Source organism: Talpa occidentalis, unplaced genomic scaffold, assembly GCF_014898055.3.
Source record: "Talpa occidentalis isolate TD23 unplaced genomic scaffold, MPIMG_talOcc4v2.1 talOcc4.7, whole genome shotgun sequence".
Lineage (NCBI taxonomy): Eukaryota > Metazoa > Chordata > Mammalia > Eulipotyphla > Talpidae > Talpa > Talpa occidentalis.
In genome coordinates, this window is record NW_023605083.1 from 53,759,824 (window position 1) to 53,784,443 (window position 24,620).

Sequence of the window (24,620 nt, forward strand, 5' to 3'; positions counted from 1 at the left end):
GTTGGAATTCCCCCACAATGAAAGAGGGAAGGTTTCTGTGGGTGCCACTGTTGTATTTCTGCCAGTGTGCATGTATGGGTTGGGGGAAAAACTAGCAAACTTTAAAGGCTCTCTTTAAAGAGGCTCTCTCTTCAAGAACTAGAATGGTTTTACCAAGACACACAAGGGGCAGATGATGCAGATATCACAGGACATTTTTCCAACTGTTCTGCTCAATGGCACTTGAGAATTTCTAGTAAACAGCCCATGCCCCTGGGGGTGCCTGGGCAGGTAGAGAGAATTTTTAGCCTCAGGATAGTCCCCTGGCGCTGGAGGGCTGTGTCTTTTTCTTTGTGTCACGAGGGGCCTCTAGGGCCTGGGTGTCTTCCCAAGGCACAAGGGAGGCAGCAAGGAAGATGAAATAAACTGCAATCTCCCACTAGCTAAAAGGTTCCAGAAACGCAGCTACAGTTAGCAGAGTCCTTCAGTCCACACCCTGGGCCCAGATGCTGACGGCCGCCAGGGCTGAGCCGGGACCCGTGCCAGAAAACCAGTGTCGCTGGACATCCTCAAAATGTCTCTCCGGCATATCATTCCAATTAAATCTCGCTTAGCCTTCTCATTTTAATAACTTAATCTGGAATTTACACCTTGCCTCCTTTCCCAAAGGGCCCGAGGCAGCACACCATCAAAGACCAAAAACAACAGGACAATTAAAAATAAAGACAAGCGATCAGAGGGCGAGATAATCCTCCAGGAGCTACGATGAGAGGGTTATTATGGCCGAGTGTTGAATTTGGCTCCAACTTTCTGGCAGCTAAGGTTAGAAAGAAAACAGTGGCTTATTCAGTTATGGTTGTTCAATGGAAGGAAGAAGTAGATACAAGTTCTCGTGTGAGCAGAGCCTATTTCCTGATGCTAATCTCTGCGAGGATCTACCCGGTGGATCTTTATCTCAGGGGCACCAAGTCACAAAGCGAGCACCACTCCTTTGTAGAAGAAGCTGCATTATTCTTCAATGGGCAGTGTTAGCTTTGCTAGTGGACCCTTGATAAAAGGTGAGGGTGTGATATTAAATTAAATTGCAACTCGGCAAAGACATTTCTTGGAGAAGCCGGCTTAATGGGCCCAGACAGATGGGATGAATTTGGACATATGGTGGCATGGGGAGAGAGTTCCAGGTGGTGGGGACAATTTATTCAATAAATATTTACTGAGCATACACTCTGAGCCAGGCCCTGCCAGTGGGTGCTGGGGACACACAGATGGCCTAGCCTCCGAGGAGGTCATGGACTAAGTATCCAGAGTGAGGGGCAAACAGGATGGGAGGGGGGGTCTCGGCAGGCAGCTTTGTGGACCAAACGGTCTGGGAGAAGATGTTTCTAAGCTGCCTCTTGAAGGTCAAGTTGGAATATTTTGCATGGTGTAGATGGTGTATTGGGGCAAAGGGAGGGTTTTCTGGGGAAAGGAGGCTGCACATACAAAAGGTAGATGAAAGAGCACGAGCTTTGGAGAAGCCAGTGGTTCAGGGCATTTGAGCACATGGAGTGAGGGAGGGGGCTAAGAGATGAGCCTGGAGCAAATGGGTCAGACCATCGAGGGCCTCCTGAACCATGCTAAGGAGCATGTACTTCACCCTGTAGCCAATGGGGAAGGGTTTTAAACAGGAGAACACATGGTTAGAACTTCAGCCTGTGCAGCCCTCTCCTGGGGGAGTTAGCAGGCTAACTGGGGTGGCCCTCAGCTAATGGTCCTGCCGAGTCCCACTGCCCCGCATGGGGCCCTAGTATCTGACTGTGGGCCTAGCCTGGCAAAGCCCTACCCCACTCTCCGGGACAGTGGCTTCGGTAGTGAAGACCCATCCCTGGGACTATGACTCTGAGCATCAACTCCTTGGGGCACCAGGTCACCTGTGTGCAGCTTACAGAGCAGAATAAACCCTGATCCTTAGCACTTCCCTCCCCCTGGTCATCTAGTATCTCTTTATTTCAAAGTGAAGAGTGTGAGATGGGGCTTGGACAATCTTTAAGAACATACCAATTGTTTCTGGAAAGTATCTGCTTTAACGATTAAATTTATATTTTTCAGAGCAACTGTAGAGGGAGATAGAAGATCAGAGTTAAAATTATTTAAAATTATGTATTTGCTTCTCCCAATAGCTGTTTCCATAGCAACATAACTGGAATAAGCCACCAGTTTCAAAGCCAACTCTAGTCCATGACTTCCAAATCTCTGGTTTGCTTCCATAAAAAGGGATGGTAAAAGTATCAAATGTGGAGGGAAGTTTGAAATGCCCCTCTGTCCCAAGCCGCCCTTGACTTCATTCCATTACCTGAAGGACCAGGAAGTCCCAGAACCCAGACTGCAGGGCATTACGGTTGTAGGTGGCTGAACAGCCATGGAGACAGACCGCCACCATTTTTGTAAGTGAACGTCACACATATGGGGCCCACTGGTAACTGGGAGACACATGACCCAGTGTGCCCATAGTCTTGTTGCAACCTGTCTGGGAAGCAGATGGGGGAAGGCTCCAGGGAGTTCTGGGGGCCTGAGGATGCTGCCTCGGTGGCTGCTCTGAGGCTCTCCCGGGTGTTCAGTGTTCAACGACTGTTAGTGCTGTTGCCATTTTCTCCCTGTTTCAAAACCATTTCAGAATGGCCACTGCAGGTGAAGATGGTGGCTTGGGATAGAAAGAAGGCTTGGAAAAAACAAAAACAGTGCTTCCACTTCATTCACGGTCTTCATACTATCTGTGGGAGCTACTTTTACTTTGGGGCACATTACCTGAGTATTTTCCTTAAAAGAAAAAGAAACCCAGTGTGTGTGTGTGTGTGTGTGTGTGTGTGTAAGAGAAAGAATGAGAGCTCAAACACAGACATTGTCAATTCTTGGTCTTCATCTCACTTGATCTAAAAGTAGCATTTGACATGCTTCATCAAAACTTCCTCCTTGCGACCCCAGACACAAAACTCATCTGATTTTCTTCTTATCTCTGTGGTTCCTCCTAGGTCTCCTTTGCTGTTTTCCCTCTGCTGCCCTCATCTCCAAAACATGGGGGTGATCTAGAGCCTGGCTTGGTCCCCTTCTCACCCCAGGCTTTCACTGTGATAAGTAAGCTGGCTGCGCCCAAGTTCCCATCTCCAGCCCACATGTCTCCTTGAATTTCAAGACCCGTGTGTGCAATTCCCACTCACCAGCTCCTCTAGTAGAACAGGGATTCAAAAATTGAGAGTTTTTCCATTTCCCCCCAAGGATACACATATTTAAAAAACCTTTTTAACATTCTTGGCAGATTTATTCACACCTGCTATATCTGAAATGTGGAAACACCAATCTTTCCCTCAGATTTCGTAAAGCAGAGGAAGGCAGGGCTGAGCTGCAGTGCAGGAGCACGGAGCCTGGGCCAAGTCGTGGGGGCACCTGTTGGTCCACCTGGGGCTGGGGCAGTGTCTCAGGAGATCTCCTCTTCCTTCTTCAGGTCCCCTTGGGTGTGGACAGCTCTCCTAACTATCCTCTCCCTTTCTGACCATTTCAAAATCCTCTTCCCTGGCTTCTCCATCTGTTCCCTTCACCACATGGTGGTGCCTTGGGCTGCAGTCAAGACATCGTCACTTCTTACTGGCCTACTCTCTGGGCAGCTACACTCACTCCTAGACTCCCATCCTCAATGTGCTAAGTGCCTTCCCTCCAAATCTTTATCTACACAAACTACTCCCTTATGCTTTTGGACCCTGTATCTGATATTCTGAGCCCTTCTGCCAAGAAATGAACCCCTCATGTTCTCTTCCAAGCCTGTTCTTCATTCAGTGTTCCAACTCAATGCAGCAGTCTACCACCCACCACCCAGTCAGAACTCTGGCATTGACCTTGTCGCCTCCTTCTTCCCATACCTGAGAGCTACTCAAGCACCAACTCTTACCATGTCTCCTTTCTTAACAGCTCTCAGATCCACCCACTTTCCTGTTCCTTTTGCAACTACCCCATTTTAGGTGACCATCAGCTCCTGCCTGGATTACTGAAAGAACAATCCTGAGCCAAATCTGGGTTTCTGGCTTTGCCCCTCCATCTATTCTCACCCCCCAGTCAGGGCAAATCAGATCACATTACTCTTCAGATTTAATAGCTTCAATTTTCAAGTTTCAACTCCTTTGCTTAGCACACAAGGTCCCTAGTGACCTGGGCCCTGCCTGCGTCATTTGTCCTTCCTGTCACCTCCCCAAAGACATCCTTGACTTTGTCTAGCAGAGCTATTTCATATGTATATATTTAATTCTTTAAGTAAAAAGAAAAAATATGCTAACATCATGCTTCATGGTGAGAAACTAGATGCTTTGCTCTAAGTTTGAGAAAAAGTCAAAGATGCCCCCTTTCACCAATCTCCTTCAATCATGCTGGATTCCTCACAAAAATAAGACAAGAAAGGAAATAAAAGATACACAGATTGGAAGGAAGAAACTAAAATTGTCTGTTTGCAGATGACATGATTATCTATGTAGAAAAATCTCAAACAATTAACAACACCCCCCTCCCCCGCACTGGGGGTTGCTATAAACAATTATAGCAACATTGTGGAATACTAGGCTAATATACAGAAATCACTTGCTTTCTTATATACCAGAAATAGCACTTGAATTTGAAATTAAAAACGCAACACGTTATACATTTAGAACAGTACCTGGTTTGTGACCAGCATTTATACTACCACCAAAACCAAAATAAAACACTTAGGTATAAGTCTAATAAAATATGTGTAAGACCTAAATTAGGAAATCTCCAAAACACTGATGAAAGAACTGAAAGATTTAAATAAATGGGGAGATAATCCATGGTCATGTATAGGAAGACTCAGTATTGTTAAGACGTCAGTTCCTTTTAACTTGGCTTATAGACACAATGCAATCTTAGTCAAATCCCAAGAGGTTACTCTGTGGATATTAACACAACAATCCTAAGGTTTACATGGAGGCAGAAGGCCCAGAATAGACAACACAACACTGAAGAAGAACAAAGTTAAAGAATGGACACTATTTACTGCAAGACTCACTATAAAACTATAGTAATCAAGACAATATGATACTGGAAATAGAACAGACAAAATAGACCAGTATAGAGTCTAGAAATAGATTTACATAAATATGTTCCACTGATCTATGACAAAGACAAAAGCAACCTGATGGAGAAAAGAATCTTTTTGACAGTTGTTGCTGGAACAACTAGACATTCACATACATAAAAAGGACTTTTGATATTGCCCTTGTACCTTTCACAAAAATTAACTCAAAATGAATGATAGACCTAAATGTAAAATGCAAAGCTATAAAGCTTCTAGATGACAACAGGAGAAACTCTAGGTGACCTTGAATATGGCAATGAGTTTTTCGATATAACACTAAAAGCATGGTCCTTGAAAGAAACAATTGAGAAGTAGAATTTCATTCAAATAAAAAAATCTGTTCTGCAAAAGACCAAGATTTAAAAAAAGACAAGATACAGACTGAGAAAAAATAATTGCACCTATCTCAAAAGGACTTGTGTCCAAAATACAGAAAGAATTCTTAAAACTGAACAATAAGAAGGCAAACAATCCAATTAAAAAGTGGGCAAAAGGTCTGAATAGGTGTCTCCCCAAAGAAGACACACAGAAGACAAAGCAGCATAGGAAAAGGGGCTCCACATCATGTCATTAGGGGATTGTAAATTAAAACAAGAATGTGGTACACTATACACCTGTAAGAATGGCGAAGACCCTAAACCCTGACAACCCCAAATGCTGACAAGGATGCAGAGCGATAGGAATTCTCATTCATTGCGGATGGGATTGCAAAATGATAATCTCTTTGCAAGACAATTTGGCAGTTTCTTACAAAGCTGAACTATAGTTTTAACATACGATCCAAGGGCCACCCTGGTGATCTATGGGTTAAATCTTAGCACTACCACCACTACAGTCTGAGTTCGATCCCCTCCAGGGAGATAACCCACATGGTGCAGCAGACCTCTCCTGTCTCGCCCACTGCTCCCCTTAGCAGTGTATTTCAGTAGATCTGCCTGTTCTGCTCCCCGCTCTTCTTATTCCCCATACCGCTGGTCTACACCCCCGTTCTTCTACACAAAAACAAATAAAAATAAAAAAAAAACAACCAAAAAATATGATCCAGCAATTCTTTTAGATATTTACCCAAATGAGTTGAAAATTTATGTCCACATAAAAATCTACCAAAAACTCCCCAAAACCCATACACATAAAAATGTAGAAACAGCTTTTTTCATAACTATCAAAACTTAGAAGTTATAAGAGGCTGTTCAATGGGTACTGTGGTACATTCATACAATGGAATGTCATTCATAATAAGAAATGTGCTATCAAGCCATGAAAGACACGAGAACCTTAAATGCATATTGCTGGTGAAAGAAACCAGTCTGAAAAGGCAACTACACTGTGGGATTAATTCTGACTCTATGACATTTTGGAAAAAGCAAAACTGTGTAGACAGTAAGATCAGTGGTTGCCAGGGGTTAGTGAAGCAGAGAGGACAGTTAGGACAGTGACAATGTTCTATATGGCGTCATGAGTTTGGCAAAACCTACAGAAGGCACAAAGAGTGAACCCTAATGTAAGCGATGGACTTTAGTGGCATAATAATGTTTCCATATTGATTCATCAGTTATCAAATTCTCACAGTGGAAGATCTTAATAATATGGGAAACTGTTGGTTGAGGGTGGGGTGTACATGGGAACCCAACACACACAAAATGTAGAAACAGCTTTTTTCGTAACTAAATTTTTTTCATAACTAATTTTTTTTTCATAACCAAATTTTCTGTAAACTGAAAACTCTCAAATAAAGTCTATTCATTAAATACAAAAATTTTAAATGATACACATTATACATTTAGAACAGTATCTGGTGTATGACCAGCGTTATATTAATTAATTGCATAACAATGAACAAGAATGTGGCATATGGATGCCTCCAGCAGGACTCTGGAATTGGGGTTTCATTCCTTGACACCTGCACGCAGTTTTATTGGGACCATCTTCTTCGTGGATTCCTCCTGCAATTCTCTAGCCCCTCCATTCCTCTTTATTTACCTTTAACTGCAGAATCTATGAGATCTAAATTAATCATGTAGATTTGCATATGTACTGTCTTGCCCCTCCCCCCATAGGATAAAGGGGGAAGGAGGCTGTGCTCACCTCTGTCTCCCCAGTGGAAGAAGCTTTCAAGGGTCAAGCTGGGCTGGGCTACGTAGGAGATGGCTTAGATGTGGCCCTGCCTGGGGAGAAGCTAGCTGTCCCGTGGATGGCAGGGACACACACAGCAGGGATATGAACACTAAGTATTCCCACAGAGGGGCAATCAGGACATTGGGGTGGGAAGGGGGAGAGAAGGGTTTAGATCTGGTGGAGCCAGGGAACTCAGGGACATGTTCCCAGAAAGGTAAACAGGGGTCTGGTACGAAAGGTCAAGTGATTTACTTGGCAGGGAAGGTTCTGGAAAGGAATGCGGGGTAGGGAAACAGCATGGGTAAAGGCTTGAAATAGTAACACACGGCAAGGCCTGTGGCTGGAATATGGAGAGGTTCAGTCCAGAGCAATCACAGGCATGGAGGTAGGGGAGGGAGGAGTGTGAGGCCACACAGATCTCTCATCTTCCTCTGTCGCTGAGGGTCCTGGGAAATACAGCCCCTGGAAGGAGAATTTAGGATGCCTCATCCCCAGATACACTGTTCAACTATCAGGCCAAGTCTGACAGAGCAGCGTCTGGGGGAAATCAACTGATAGTTTGGTGCTGTTTGGTGGAAAACCAACAATAAACTGACAATTCAAAGGGTTCTGCTACCATGGCAACCGCTACAGGGCAACCCTGTGGGTCTGCTAGACTTAAGCGGCTGCTAGACTTAAGCGGCCTGCTCAGCCACCATTATGGTTACCTGCAGTTCTGCATTCCTATACAAAGGTCAGAACTGTCCAGTCACAGTCAAATGAGACAAACCTTGCAAGGTGCCTTTCATATCAATCAGGAGCAGAAAGCTTGATCACTCTGGGAAGGGTATGTATCAAGAGCTATGACTGGGAACGCCCGGGGGGTGGTTTGAGGACGGATGCATAAACTTACTCCCGACTCACACATCATGAGGTATGACTGGGAACGCCCGGGGGGCCGAGGACCGATGCTGGACAAGGGACCCCAAAGGCCGATCAGTGGAATGCCTTGTTGATAAGATTAGGACTGTGGTCTGGGTCTAGTTTCGATGACCACACTTGGTCATCAATCTGATAACATGGTCAGCAGACTCGTGTCCCCAAGCCCTAGATGACATTCCTGAGTTTCTCCCATCCTTTTCTCCTTGTCCTCCTAACACACATAGCTGATGCTCTATGATTATTTCTATCAATAAAAACGGCCAGGATCTTGCTCTCAGCAGCATCCTGCCTTGTGCAGCCTGCTCCACGACTCCTGTGTCTTTATCAGTGTGGTGTTGCTCGACCAACACAACCCTAAAATAAGAGTAGAAAAAGAGGAGCAGGCCAGAAAAGGTTCAGAGAGAAATCTCAGCAGATATCTGGAGGGAAACAGAGGCAGAGTATTTGGGCCTTGAGCCAGGGAGCTGGCTCTCCCCAAGCTTCCCCTTGGAAAGACTGCATATGCTCTCCCGGGGAGCGTACCCCCAGAGAGCAACCCCCTCCCCAGGGAGCACCCTCCCTATTCCCTGATCAGTTTCCTCATCAACACAGAGAGCACTTACAGGGAACCCACCCCTCCTCAGCTGGAGACTCATTGTCCCGGGAAGTCTGGAACGGGCTAGGGTTGCATGCACAGCACCATCATGAGCAGCGATATTTTTTTATAGGAAGCAAGGAAGAAAGGTAACAACGGCTAGAGCAAATTGTCACTTTGACTAATTGGATTTCAGAAGGTTGATTTCCTTAAAATGGTCCAGGGGGACATGCTTCCTGGCTCTACTTCCTGGATCTATATCTGGAGTCAAACTCCAGCCCTGCAGCCTCTCCCCACCACAGTGGAGCCTTGGGGACTTCTTGTGCATGCCAAGATGTGCCCTCGGCTTAGCCTTGAACAGGCAGTGGCCCCTTGGGCTCAGCTTGGAGCCAGCTGGACCTGGTCTATGTTCACTTGCTGCCGCTCCAGATCTTTCCACAGGCTCTGCCTGACTCACCTCTCATCTCCCTGGTATCCTGGGCCCTCTCTTCTGCCACGACTCCAAGTTTAGTCACCCGTAGAATGTGAAAATGCTTTCCTATGCTCTATACGTCACAGATCTGTGGCCAGTGATCAAAGGTCTATGAAAGCCCCTAAAAATGGCAAAGTGCTGTCCATTGTTGAAAGGCAGGGGAGGGATGTGGTGAGCACTACCTGCTGTTAGCATTACCACTGACCTGCTAGGTAACTATGGGTGAGGTATAGAACGCGTCCAGGTTTCTGCTTCCTCATCCTTAACATAGAAAAAGGATAACACCTGTTCCACAGTGTAATTAGTGACTGAGGGTTAAATGAGTTAATGCACAGAGCTATCATCATCATCATCATCATCATCATCATCACTATTATTAGCAATATTGCTTGTGATTATCAGCACCCCAGGCTCTCTCTAGAGGGGGACCCAATTAGTCAGTAACAGTTCTTCTTAGCATTGACACTGTGGATTTCTAAATCCTGGTGGTTGGGGGGGTATTCCCCAGGACAGAGTTAGGGGCAGGACTGTTTCATTGCCAATGGTGCACCCTGAATAGTGACCACTTTGCTCTGGAAAGAGGCTGTCTGCCCCCTTGGCCCATGGGCACTGCCAGTGTTGGGTCCATTCTCTGTGCCAGGTTCAGTTGTGCCCCAATGAAGCCCTGCTTGCTCCCAGCATGGATGCATGAGGCAGTGAGGTGGAGACTACAGCCTTAATCTCTCTCCTAAATTCACACCCTAGAAAATGTCATTTTCTGCTACTTTTCCAATTGCATAACTTGTTACTAGGCTGAGTAAACCCTTTGTCTCCAGACAAATGAGGCTGGGCATGTTATTTGCTAGAACACCTTGTCCAGAAGGATAAAAAATCTGTTCCGAATGCATATAATGACAATTTACACTTTAGTTTCTGAATTCACAGTAAATCCCTCAAAAACATTTCCTGATGATAACAAGAAGACTGGGGAAAACCCCAGTTTCTCAAGAGAATTTGCTACCCCATGTAGAATTTACACCGGACCGCACAACTTGGCTGTTCACCCGGTGGCCTCTGACAAGGGTGTATTTCACTGTTCTAAGAGAAAGTTCACAAAACTGCAACTTCTGAAGGGTCTTGAACTTTCCTAATCTGGAGCATACTAGGGAGGCCAGTGTGAATCAAGGGCAAGGTCGAAGGTAAGACATTTACAAGCTATATTTGACAGCACTCTGATGTAAGGTTATTTTAATGACAAATTTCCGATAACAAGTGTAGGAAAAGAAATCTATTGCTTATCATTTTGAAAATCATATAGTTACTAGAAGGAGCCATCAGAATATTTATTCTCTAGTAGCATTCCTTTGGAAACTTACTATAAAGGAGAGATTAAAAATGCAAAATAGGGTCTCCCTGGTGGTGCAAGGGGTTGAGACGCAACCTATGAAGCTATCTGCAGCCTCTGCCATGTGAGTTCGATCCCCGGCCAAGGAGGTACCCACATGGCGTGCAGACCTCTCCTGTCTTGCCCGCTGCTCCCCTCAGCAGTGTATTTCAGTTGGTCTGCCTGTTCTGTTCCCCACTCTGTCTCTGGTGAATCCTCTCAGTTCTTGCACCTCTGGCCTGTGCCCCAGTTCTTGTATGTATAAACAAATAAATCTTAAAAAAAATGCAACATAATTTCTGAACTGATGAATCATATAGGTGGGGGCTTCTGCAATGCATAGAGAATATATTCTTAAATAGCCAACATTCCCCTCAATTTTGCATATTTTAATGTGCCGAGACAATTTTTTCACCATTTTTCCTCCAGGAGTGAAGATCTTATATTCGGCTCTTCTGAAATATGTGTCAAATGGAAGGAAAGGCAATTGCTGGGGCGTTCCTGAGAGGGAAGGTGGACCCATGTGGAGCTGTGCTGATTTTCCTGTAACCACATGGTGTCTTTTCAAGAAGTGCACCTGGGGCAGCCAGGGTGACATGCCACCTCCCAGCCTGTGCCCCCGTTGGTGCCTCTTACCTCCATGCTGTACTGCTCCACCGTCCTTCTCAGGGGGTCCACAGCCTGCCAGCAAATCAGGATGCATAGGTCGATCAGCAGCATTCCCCCCACGATCACAAGCAGCTTCTGGTCCTTGATGATCTGCAGGAGGGGCAAAGCAAAAGGGAGTGGACATGAGGGAGAGATTCCCAGGCAGCAGCTGAGGGGTCGGGTGACTGAGTTGTGTCACCTCCAGTTTGAGAATCTTGAGAGACTCCCCATGACCCATTGGATAAACCCAGTTAAGTTCCTTTACTTGGCATTCAGGCTTTCATGACCTTGGCCCCAACATACATGCATACATAGTTAACTTAGTTGTTGGGTGCCTCCCAGCCTCTGGCCCTGCTGTGATTTTTACTCTCAATCTCCTTTCCCCCAGGACTTCGTAAATACTGGTTCTTTTGTCTGAAACTTCCTTTTTTTTGGGTCTGGCAAACTCCTAATAATACTTAAGGAGACAGTTCCATTGTCACCTCCTCCGTGAAGTCCCCTTGGACTCCCATAATGGAACTGATTCATCCATCCACAGACTTTTTTCATGTAGTCATCAGGAGTAGTAAAAGCACTAACCACAAGGAGAAGAGCTAACATTTAATGAACACGTACTTTGTGTCTGCCTCTAGGTTGACTGTTTGACAAACATCACCTCATATTATTTTCATTCCCACTTTATAGCTGAGGAAATGAGGCATGTGTGGGCTATGTAACTTGTTCATCATAATATCATTCCTAAGAGGTGAAGCCCAGCTTTTACCCAAGCTCCTCCTTTCTCTAGTATCCACATCTTCAAACATTTACGGCACAACTTGACACTATATAGAGTTGTATACACACCTGCCCTATTCAATAAACTGGGGAGCCCCAGACAGAAGGGGAGCTCTTTTAACTTACTTGTGTTCCCCCATTACTTAGTGGAACCTGGCATGCAGTAGGCACTTACGTTTGATGGGTTGAATTGAGATGAAGAAATATAAAAAGAAGAAACACAACATCCATCCTTTTTTGCAGCCAGGATAACTTTATTACACTGTAAAATTCCCACCCCACTCTAGTCCTCTGGATAGGGATTGGCCTGAGGACAAGTGCTGTCAGCGCCACAGCTAACCTGTATTTCACTTACTGCACATTTATGGGCCTCCCTATTTGCACTAAATAAAAGCTAATGTGATGAAGTCATTCTGGAAAAAGACTATAGAAAAAAGAAACAAAATTGAGGCAGAAGCTTTAGAAATATCACCAAATCTGGCTTTTAACGATGGAAGCTGTTTTTTAAAGAAGAAATAGAAACTCAAGCAGCCTCTCTGTGGCCAAATAACGAAAAGAACAAGAACATATTTCTGAGTGACTGCCAAAGAGATCAAATCCACTGAAACTGCTTTATGGCATGGGGGAGGCGGGGTGGACAGGGCACTGGCAAAGTCCTCTCTGAGATTTTCCAGAAGCATCCAGTGAACCAGTGAAGTTATGCTTTGCAGAAACCTGGCTTAATTCTCACTCTCTGGGGAATCAGCAGCTCTGCCAGCCTGGAGAAGCTGGGAAAAAGGAAGAAGTACCTGAGGAGCTTCAGAATCAGGGGACAGGCTGGAAGGAGCCCCTCTATTTGATGCTCACCTAGGACTGTCTGAGCTCCCAAGCATTTGCCCACTCTTGGCCTGAGCACTGGAGGGTCTTCCCCACCTTTCTGCTGTTACCTCCTACCTGAATTCAAGGTTGAGCCTGGGCAGCTTCTCTGTGAACCTGGGTGAGCCCCCCACATGGGGGGCTGCCGTGACTGCTCCAGTCAGCACAGATGCAAGAACCAAGTCTGGTGTGCAGGTTCTTGTGCACAGACCGCTCTCAGACCTTCTTGGGGATGTGTGGGTATGAATGATGAGCTCTTGGGAAGAGGCCAGGAGAACGTGGTGCTGTTGAACAAGTTCAAGGTCACTGTGTCTGGCTTGGGGCTCAGTTTATACTGCCCACGGGGGTTCCACCTGTCCAGTCGGGGCTCCTACCCCTTCCTCACCTGACAGTGCCCAAACCCATCAGGGAAACACATCTTCTCTCCATCTCTGCTGCAAGGCAGGAGAACATTTCGCTGGAATTTATGGCCACATCCATCTCCTTTGAAGCCCCTTATGACAGACAGTGGCAACTTCACATTTATATGTATGATAATTTGATTCCTGTCTGTCCTACTGAACTGTGAGCTCCTTGTGACTTGGATTTTGCTCACTGCTGTATTCTTCTTACCCATCTGAGGCCTGGCAGAGAAGGGTGCTTGATAAATACTGAGTGATGGATGACGACTCGGAAAATCTGCCCAAGTACTCATGCGGTGCCAAGCCCTGTGCTGGGCACTAGAGTCCAGAGCTGGGCAAACCCTGGTGTCACCCATCAGAAGCCTGGAGGACAGGGAGGAGAGACACGTGTCACATGGGCACCGGGAGGATTGCTGGAGGCCATGGGGGCTGCAGAGGCAGAATGTCAGCAACCTAAGGACCCAAGTGACCACTCATGTCACCACAGGTTCAAGTGTCTCCCAAAGATCCCCATCACCTATAGGAAAAAATCAGCCAAGCTCTGTTTGACATTCAAGATCTTTTGTGAGGTGGGCTGACCACTTCCCAAACGCACATGACTACCATGAGGATGCTTTAGCCACTCCCTAGTCTGTGGCTGCATCATGATTTTCACTTTCCAGATCTTCATAGGGGCTGTTTTTTTCTTGTATGAAACACCCTTTTCTTTCTTTGAGTAGTTTTGTGTGGCTGGATATGTTGGGGCAGGTTGGAAGTAGATGAAGATGGACTAGCTGGAGGGGCAGCACCTGCTCCCATGTAATGAAGCCTCAGGTGGGCCTGCTGGAGGTTTAAGCATCTTTAAGCATTGGAGTGATAGGCTGATCTCTACAGCATTGACAGTGGACCCAAGGCATGAGCCTAAAGTAGGAGGCCATTTAGGAGCTGGGACACTTGTCCTGGTGAGCAGGGAGGATGCCCAATCCAGAGCAGTGACCAAGCAGTGAATACTTGGGCAGAAGTGAGGCTGAAGATGCCACAAACACCGGGCAAGCAGAGCTGCTGGCCTCAGCCTCTTCCCCACCAGTAAGTGCCAGCATTTCCAGTCCCTGCCTCTGCCTCAGATTTCTCCTAATTCAAAAGGACTTCCATTCTTCCTGTAGTCTAATTTCAAGGGGCCAGTGGCCTTAATTTGTTCAGCCATGCCCTTTCTCCTGGACTCTTCCTCAGAGCTCATAAGGAACAGGAGTATGGAATAGCTATGCACCAGGGTCTGTTGGGATTGCACAGTCTACACTGGATAAGAAGTGACACACTGAATGGAATGGGCTGAAAAACATGGTGGGCCACACTCAGTGAGTCACCTGCCACTAGAGCAGAACTTCCTTCTGAGTGGATGCAGTGTCTTTCCTTCTGCTGCCTGAAGGGGGAGGACACCTAGGTGGTATGGCTGGCCATAAAAGATGAGCACCAGAAATTTCCTCTGGCAAATGTAATAAGGTCCTTCCAATTTTAAGGCTCAAGTAGGAAGTCTGAGGTAACATGGAAAGCAGGATTTGGAGTTATGTGGATCTGGATTTGAGTCCTGGTACCATCCCTTACTATCCATGTGATCCTGGGCAAATCACTTCTCTCATTCTGCATTTTTCCTTTTTTTTTTTTAATTTTAAAAAAATTAATTAATTTATTTATACAAGCACTGGGTACAGTCAGAAGCGCGGGAGGGTGAGAGAATTCACCAGAGCCAGAGCGGGGAGCAGAACAGGCAGAAGGACCGAAGTACACTGCTGAGGGGAGCAGCAGGTGGCAGGAGAGGTCTGTCGCACCATGTGGGACCCTCACTGGCGATGGAACAGGCGCTGCAGAGGCTGAGGGCAGCTTTGCAGCCCAGCGCTCAACCACTGTGCCATCAGGGGAGGCCCAGCATTTCTCCTTTGTAAAATGGCAAGAAGTGCTGGGAGTAGGGAGGCAGGGAGGAGGAGACTAATATATTATCTTTAAGTATGGTGCAAGAGAAACATCTGTTTGGATTCGGAAGCCCTTATTCTGATCCCAGCTCTTGTCAAATGTGATCTTGTGAGCCCTGAGCTGCAGAATTAGTTAAGAGTAAAATGAGATAACTTTTAAAAGCACCTGGTAGTGTCTGTCCTTATTGTGCATGGATGATAGTGGGGCAAACTAATAGTTGATAATTATTTTTTTTTTATTCTTTATTTTCTTTTTTTTTTTTTTAAATATTAAATTTTATTTTTATATTCCCCCATACAATTGCAAATGCCCCATTCTGACCCCAATCCTTCCCCTCCCGCCCCCCACCCCCCAAAAAGTGTCTCTGGTTCATAGTTTTTTGTTGATTTTGATTTTCACTTTCTTATATTCATTTTCCTGGTCCCTTATTTAAGTTTTCTAGATTCCTGCTATGAGTGAGACCATCCGGTATTTTTCTTTTTCTTTTTGGCTTATTTCGCTGAGCATGATCCCTTCCAGTGCCATCCATGTTGCTGCAAATAGTTGATAATTAAATACCACATGCATATACATAATCAAGGTCAAGGAGAGATGATTCAAATAACCTTTTAAAAAGGATCTAAAAATTCAACTTTATAAAATAGCACTGACCTGACCATGCAAATATGAGCACCAGAGAATCCTTACATTAGGCAAGACCATCTCTTTAGTTTCACCTCAGCAATTCTATTTCCTTTCTTATTTTTTAATTTTCTCTTCAAAAGTTGCATAAATTTCTTTCTGTTATATTAGCGCACATTGATGCCATGATACTCAGTTTTCTCTCCGAGACTAGGGGGCTATTAGTGCTTCATTTATACTGAGTGATAAATGGAAGTGAAGGCACCCAGGAATGCTTAAGCACCAGGAATCAGATCAGAGTTTGAATCTTACAACTAGCTGCGACCTGGGTTAAGTTTCCTAACTCCTCTGAGATGATTTCCTCATCTACAAAATAAGGATGATAACCACACAAAACAGTAGATTACCAGAATCTGGCTTAGAATAACTGTTCAACAGATGTCAATTGTTACTATTAATTATCACTTCCACTGTTTAGAGCAGGGATCAGCAAACTACATGTCTGGCCCACCACTTGTTTTTATAAATAAAACTTTATTGGAACACAGCCATACCCATTAATTTATGTATACTATATGGCTTCTTTTGTTGTACAACAGCAGAGTTGAGTGGTTGCCAACAGAGGCTGTGTATCCCGAAAAACCTAACATATATTTACTACCCAGCTTTTTACAAAAAATAATAGGTCAATTCCTGGGTTAGAGAAGAGTATTTCTTCTATTAAAAATTTCATATATTTTGATTGATTCAGACTGGCCTTCTCCTAGGACTGACTCATCCCCTAGTTCTAAGGGGAACTCATTCCCTAGTTCTAGGGGGAATACAGTATGGGGGGTGACTCCTAAAGTTGTGTGATGCAGTGGCCCTGAGTTCCATCACCTTGTTTCCATCACCCTCAGAGGGTGAACATCTCCCTCAGAGGGTGTCCCTGAGAGGGTTTCCTGAAAGGGTGTCCCCACCTTATTTTCTGCAGCAGTATCAAGTTATACTTGTTGTGAACTTTCTCAATTCCCCCAAACCACATCTCTCCCCAGAACAGATGATCTCATCTCTGGGTGATAGCTCAACTCAAGGTTTCAATTTGGTCCCAGTAAGAAGCAGAATAAAGACTCTCATAAGATTTCTCACTCAAGATTTCATGATTGATCTTTAGAAAAACATGAAAACATAATATAAAAATTCAGAATTTGGATTCATTGTCACCATGTGTCAAAACTTCCTTTAATGTTTATTTATTTATTTTTTACTGGTAAAGCAAATGCTTAGACCTTCAATGTGTTCAAAAGCCTGGCTGTCTCGGATGAAGTTTGCATATGTGTATTTGGGGAGGGTGGGAGAGGATTATATAAAAGATTATAAAAAAATGTAAATGATTGCATTTACAAATGAATATAAATCTAGCATATGTGTACGTATAAAACATTAAGGGGTCCACTGAAAAGAAAAAGAAAACCAAACTTAAAATAAATCCAACTAATCAACAACAATAGTAAAAACCAAGCTTGGTTATACAAAAGGTTGGAATCCCGGAAAATTCAATCCCAGTTTTGACTTGCAGTTACCACAATTCTTTCAACAAAACAATCTGGGTCCTGGATTTGTGTTTTTGATCTGTGGAAGAAAAACATTTTCCCTCCACACCTTTAACCTGCTCCAATTTGTTGATAAATGACACTCAGCTGTAGCATCACAGACCTGCTCTTGGAATAACTAGAAATACCAGATCAAGATGTTTTTCACCCCAGAATAGAGTGAGAAATCATTTCTGGCCTTAATCATTTTTCCTACAGACAGAACTGGTGACTGAATCTTCTATTGAGAGGCTCTGTCAGTGTCCCAGAGGAGCCCTTCCCTAGATGCCTGGGCCTACAACCAGCCAGACCCCCTGAACTGGAGGGATGCCCCTGCCCCATCTCGGCTCATGCAGTGCAGGGCACAGCCCTGCCTCCAGCAGCTTTCAGACAACTGAGGCCCTGGCTCCCCGGACATGTGTCCAGCATTGCCAGACAACAGGAGTGTTCCTGCACACATGAGTGATGGGGAGGAAAGGCTCTTCTTATTACAGGTAACGATTTGGATGCATCGCATATTGACACAAATGAATCAACACAGTGAGTCTTCAGAGCCACTACAGAGTTGTCATAAGGGGCAGAACATCTCATTAGCAGAGTCTCAGAGCGGTAGGGCCCCAGAAGTCATCAGCGCCTGACAAACTTTGGCTTGCCTCGGCACCCCCTTCTTGGACTCCACTGCAGGGCCTGAGTCACACTAGGGCTGGGGTGGGGCCTGAGAATAAACATTTCCAGCAAGCTCCCACGGGGCACCCAGGCAGCTGCTGGCCCACTGCATGCTGTGTAGCCCTGACCTGGGCTAGAGGTTCCTTCTAATCTGGAGACCCAGGGACGTCACCCAGCAAGGCCTACCAACTCCTGACATAGCTCCAGCCGGAGAAGTGATTCCAGCCGGAGAAGTGATTCCAACCGGAGAAGCGATTCCAACCGGAGAAGCGATTCCAACCGGCCTGGGCAGGGTGGCTTCTTGTGGATTTCTGAAGCTTCTGTTTGACTGTAATGGGCAGCGGGGCTGAGAGAGATGGCCCAGGCTCACCATCTCACAGGCAGGCAGGAGCTGTCACACACTGCTGCTGAGCCCGGCCAGGGAGGAGCCCTCCAGGCGTGCACAGGTAGGGCAGCAGAAGGGGCCATTTCCTTCCTCCAAATGCAGCATCTAGTTATCTCCAAGTGGTCTGGGTGAGGGGCGGGGGTGTGGGCAGACAAGGTCATCTGAGGTAGTTCCTAGAGCAGCCCTGGTGGGGAAGGAGCAGCTGGCAAAGGCTGACAAATGAGTGGGGCCCCTGGACACCAGACGGGAGAGAATCACAGCCCAGGAGGTAATGCTACTTCAGGATGACCCCACCTTACAGGTGGGGGAACAGAGACCCTGGAAGATAAGAGGTTTGCTGAACGTGCAAGGCAGGTCATAGATGAGGCTGGGAGTAGAAGTCGGCTCCTCTGCTTTTCCTGCTGGCCTCAGTGCCCTGAGCATGATTGTTACCTGCCACAGGTGCCAGGCTGATCACCCAGGTAACTGGAGGGCAAACACAAGTTAGGGCGAGAATCGGGACAACAGACAATTTCCACAGCGGGGTGAGACCACCATGAGGGATCTGCCGAGGTGTCTGTGAACAGGTCATCTCCAGGTGAGGGGTTTAGAGACTGTGTACTGGGTGGGAGATGGGGCTAAGTGGGTGGGGGGTTTGAATCAAGAAGAGGAGTTTTGGGTGATGCTACAAGACCCCTCCCCCAGGTTAGAGGATGGGAGCGGGATGGGTCCCCCTTGGTATCAAGCAGACCACCAAATGACCTGATGGACAGGGCTCCCTGAAGCCTGGGGGTGCCAGTGTACTGATGCCTGACTCCTGCTTGGGAAACTGACAGGGGATGACAGGCTGGAGGCTCTGGGGGGAGGAATGGGAGCGGGAAGGCTGCACAGGGAGCAACACACAACCCTTGAGTCCGAAGGCTGCACAAGCTTCCTGTGCACTGCAGGCAAGGGAGGGCTGCTGTGGCCCGCTCACAAGAAGCGGGGGGCAGGTGAGTCCAGGAGTGGGGGCACTGCCAGATGTGCAGGGGTAGAGGAAGAAGCCACAAGTGGCCAGCCAGTGGAGTGTCTCACCTATGACAAGGGCACAGCAGGAGAGAAAGTCCCAGCAATGGGGGCTTTGAAAATCTCACACAAGCACCCCATGAGAGTCTAAAGAGCCTGCTTAACCTCTGACAGGCCCAGCAAGTCCAATGCCAACTCCTGGCAAGTAAGGGCTCTCCTGCTCCTTCCACCACTCCATGCTCCAACTCTGCAGGGTTGCGAATGGAGTGATGGGGAAGAAGTTCCAGCCGGCAATAGAGAGAAGGAGCCAGGCTGCACCCCCTCTCCTGGGGCAGGTGGGGGCCTGTTGCTGGCCCGAGTTGGGGAGGGAGAAGCTATGACTTTGAATGCAGTTTGAGGTTTTCAATATTATTAAGGACTCCAGCTATTGACCAAAGGATCTCTGAAGAGATCATGAGATCCGCCTGAAATGTCATTCAGGAGGAAAGAACAGCCTCACCAAAGAGTTAAAAAGAATAGAGGTGGAGAAAGTTTCTCTCTGACTATATCCCAAGAGTCAAGCTTGGTCAGTACGATGGTTGCCTGGCCACACTGATGGCAAATGCTCTCCCACATACACAGGCAGAGCGTGTCTGCTAAGGGTCACTTTGAAAACGGAAACAGGCGCCTGCCTATGCCACTCCCCTCTTCCAAGGGAACCTCACTGCCCATAAGTTCAGGTTCAGATTCCTTAATATGGCTTCTGTCTTCCTCTGAGCCTCCTCCTGAACTCTGGCCCCACAAACCCCATGCCTCAATCATACCGAGCCTCCCTCAGCTCCGTGAACACATTCCTCCCTTCCCCAGACCCCCATCATGGGTCCCCCTACAGAGCTCAAGCAATTCCCAGCCTCTGCCTGGCTAACTCCTACTCACCCTCCAGGTCTCAGCTTAGGTGACACTTCCTGAGGCCTATCCTGAGTGCCTGAATCCCAGTATCCACCCACACCACCAACCAGCCCTTACCCCCATGTACTGTGATTATTAGGTTTACAGTCTCCCCAGGAGCCTGTGTTTAGCTTGAGCCCCTGCAAACAGCCCAGTACCTGGCACAGAGCAGGTGCCCAACAAATATCTGCTACACGAACTTTGTAAACACCCTGAAACAGAAGGAATGATTACCTTCTTCTTCATTTTCACATTTTTGAAGATGGCATGGACCCTCCATGTCTTTGCAAACATGGCCCCAAAGGCTGTAGTGTAGCCCACGGTGAGAATCCAGGTCCTGACCTAGAGGCCATGAAAAAAACAGAGGCATTAACATTTCCTTCTGGACAGACCTTGTCACTCACTAGAGCCCCAGCTGTGGGGGCTGTGAGTGGTGGAGAGAGGTGCCTCTGAGTCCCCCTTACATGGTAGAGCTTTCTTAGCACTGATAGCCCTTCAATTGTATTTCAATTTGATAGACGTTTAGTTTTATGAGCCACCGTGTTGGAACCTGGGTCCTACGCGGAGGTATATGAGATTTAAACCCTGCCTTCAATGGACCCACAACTCCGAGGGCCCCAGTGCCTTTCACATGGGGGTGGGCAGGGCAGACCTGCAGAGGGGACCATGATTGCCAAATTCTCTGTCTCCTCAGCTAAGCCTACAAGAGACCAGCGGTCCCCCAGGGATCTCTTCTATAGGACCCTCAGCTTTTGGGATGTGGGCAGGGGTAGGAGAGGACTCTGAGTCACAGGAGTTGAGAAGAGGTAGGTGAATGAGCCTGCATGGCCCTTCTCCAGTGCTCAGCAAACCAGCCATCTTATAGAGCAGGGAAGGACTCAGCCAGAGCTGGCCCAAGGTGGGGCACCCAACTGGCAGCTGCACCCAGGCCAACTCTAGGCCCTCGAGGGACTGCCTAGTTAGGAAGAAAGGCCAGAAGAGAGAAGGGCTATGACCAATCCACTCTCGCAAGGGGCCTGCCTCCTCTGACTTTTGCAGAAAGGGGTGGAAACTCCTGGACCCTATTGTCAGGCCCTTCTAGCCAGGTTCAGGCCACTTGGTTCCCATTGTGTCCGGTGGCCTTGGGAGTCCAGTCAGCCTGGCTGCTGGGGCCACACTTGGACCTAGGGTCCCTGCTCAGAACTAAGGGCCTTTCTGACACTAGCCTGTTCCCTTATACTTGGCTCTGCCCTGCTCCCTTCCTCTGGGTGGGGGACTGAAGGATACTACCAGCCCTGATTGGAGGCGACAGCCTGGATCCTGGCCACTGGCTTGTTAGATCATGGGGACCTCCTAGAACCAACTCCCTAACACACCTGCACTGCCCCCATGACCAGACCCCAGCCCTTCCAGAATACCTCACTGACTGGTCAGGACACTCCTAAGCTCCATGCTGTGCCCCAAAACACTGAGTTCTGGGACAAAGAGGATGGGTGCTCTGTGAGCTCCTTTTGCAGGTCTGGTCTTTTCTCTGCTTCCCTCAGCTCTGTTGAGCTAAGCTCCCTGGAAAGGCCCTCACCTATCTCAGTTAAGCACAGCAAGAAGGTGGCTTAGGCAGGAGACAGAGACAGCCAGGCTGGAGCCAACAGGTCAGGCCTCCATGTCTAGAGTAACTGGACACAGCAATCTGGTGGGCAGGCCCTTCCACCCAGATTTGCTGCAGGCACATGCAGAAAGTTCAGAAATGTTTCTACCCCTCCATAGAGTGTCTTCACACTGCCTTTTTAGCAAGTCAGCTCCTTAGTTTTTCCAATATAGAACATTTACCCTTTCCATATATTTGTAAAATTGGAACTGGCTTGGTAGATTGCAAGGCTGACTCCCTAAGTCAGGGAAGGGTGATGGCATTACATCAATTATTCAGAAACACAGATATGTGAGGTGTGATTGCTTACAATGGTACCATTCGGGACTAATCTTTCTTCTTTTTCTTCACTTCAAAAATAAGGAGAAATCAGACAGGCAGGAATGAATCACAGCTCTTTAGAGACGGTGTAGGCTGGCGGCATTATTACCCATATTACAGTACAAGGGTGTTGGGAAAATAAATACAACAGAGAAAGCAAGCAAATCAGTAACTGGGAGTTTAAACCTGAGCTGATTCAATGACCAGATTACATGTTTCTAGTCTGTCAGAATTGCACAAGACCTTACAGACCATCTCGTTGGTTCATTTGTTCCTTTGATAATTCATTTATCTGTTCATTCAGTGTTAATAGGCCAGAGGCTATGTATATAACTGTAAAAACAAATAAAACAACAACAACAACAACAACAACAACAAAATCCAGTGTGACTAGTTTTGAGTCATGACTTGAGCAAGAAAACCGCTTTGCAGATGAAGAAACTGACTCATAGCATTTAAGATATTTCCCTCAACCAGCGCTTGGTCTAGCACTCAACGCTGTATTCCTGTCCTACAGATACCAAGCTTCCTCCTCAAACATTCTCCATAATTCAAATTAGAGTCACCCCAGCCCAGGAGTTGTGTCAAATGGAAAGGATACACCGGGGGAGTAGGTGGCCAACCTAGACCATTCTCCCCGGCGATGGCCACACACACGTCAAGCCGGGGCTAACCAGAAAAGGAATTTTAAATATGGAACATGAAATTTTCAAAAGGCTGGTTAAGATATTAAAAAATAATAATATTTTTACCTCATCATGTGGCTCACAAAGATTTCTCTTCTGGGTAGAAGTGCCACTTCAGTGAGCTTTATTAGCATATTATCATATTTGCTTTGACTTATGTTTTCTTTGAAGCAATCATTTCCAGGCCATTTGTCGGTTTTATAGGGTTCAATTCATTAAGACTGGATGATATAAATGAGTTATGTTAGTTAAAACTCAATAATATAAATATATGCTGCCATCTGGAAAATCCAGTGTGTTGCCATAAACTGAATGCAGAGAATGCCTGGGCAGGAAAAGGTTAACAGAGCAGGCCTGAGACTGTCCTGAGAAGACCTGTGGGCAAGGCTGAAGCCTGAGCTGGACTCTGGAACTTGATAAGAGTGACTCTGTCTTAATTGTGTCAACAACTTGGCTTAGCTGCACGCTGGCTTTCCTGCCAGTCTGCGATCTCAGTATGTACCTGAGGTGACAGCCCCCAGTGACAACCCTGGGCTCATCCCTGGTGGATGCCACTTTGCCTGTGTGCTCACTGCCTGCTGAGAATCAAGCTCTTCCCTGTGGCTCCCCTGGGAGAGGCTCTGGGAAGCTTGCACCTGGCATCCCCCTCCACCCGCTCCCCACCTTCCCCTGGTCTTTTCTCTATGAGCTTTTCCCCTTTGTTGATTTGCTGCATATTCTTTGGCTGTGACAAATCATTGCTGTGAGTACAACTACATATGGAGTCCTCCTAGTGGATCCTTAAACAGGAGGTTGTCTTAGACCCTCCACACAAGACCCCGTCATGCCTTGGTGTAAAGGGTTGACTACCTACTCCCTTCTTGGATAAATTCCTCTGTAAGACCACCAGACACACTCGCTGAGCCAGGGCCCCAGGATCTGGCCAAGCATCAAATGTTAGTAAAGTTAATTTCTTCCTTAAAAAAAAAAACCCACAAAATATGGGTGGAAACTAGACTTTTGGTGATGCACATACTGTATCATATGCTGACAGATATCTATATAACTGAAACCTATATAATGTTATAAGCCAAAGACACTCCAAAATAAATTAAAGATCTGTCTATCAATCATCCATCCATCCATCCATCCATCCATCCACCCATCTCTCTCCACTATTACACAAAATGACCCCCGTGGGGACCTTGTACACAGCAATATTCACAATGTATATGGAGATGGCTCTTTAGACAGTGATACAACAACTTTTGTGGGAAAAACTCTGAAAGGATAACAGTGGGACCTCCACCAGCAGAGGCACCCACCCCAAGCTGTCTCTGCTCAGGGCCATCCCTGGCCTAGGTCTCTGCAAATGTGCTGTGTTAGTTCTCTACTTCCACCATCTCTTTAAGATGGAAAAGGACTCAGAGTTCAGTTCTGCAACCCCTTGGCTTGTTCAAGGTTCTCTTTGGGTTACTACCCAGCTTTCAGACTTCAGCCACTCCCCTTGGACCCACAATTATTCTGATTCATCAATAAACAGGTTCTTCACTTTCTCTCCCCAAATTTTAAACATCTTTACTCTCCTGATGTTATGACTTTTTTCTCTCTCTGCCATAAAGTGCTCAGCATGTGAACATGTACATCTGTCGGGGGAGAGGAGCTTTACTGGAGCAATGCCCATCTCAGTCTCA

The 24,620-nt window shown here is 46.6% G+C and overlaps 1 protein-coding gene across 1 annotated transcript in view; it reads right to left on the minus strand.

Moving 5' to 3' along the window:
* Positions 1-24,620, minus strand: part of GABBR2 (gamma-aminobutyric acid type B receptor subunit 2) — a 332,908-nt gene that overhangs the window by 40,850 nt on the left and 267,438 nt on the right. The window contains exons 12-13 of the mRNA XM_054689021.1: positions 20,551-20,658; positions 11,174-11,296 (exon numbers count right to left, since the gene is read on the minus strand). Of these exons, the coding sequence (XP_054544996.1) occupies positions 11,174-11,296; positions 20,551-20,658 (231 nt within the window). The remainder of the gene's footprint in view (positions 1-11,173; positions 11,297-20,550; positions 20,659-24,620) is intronic.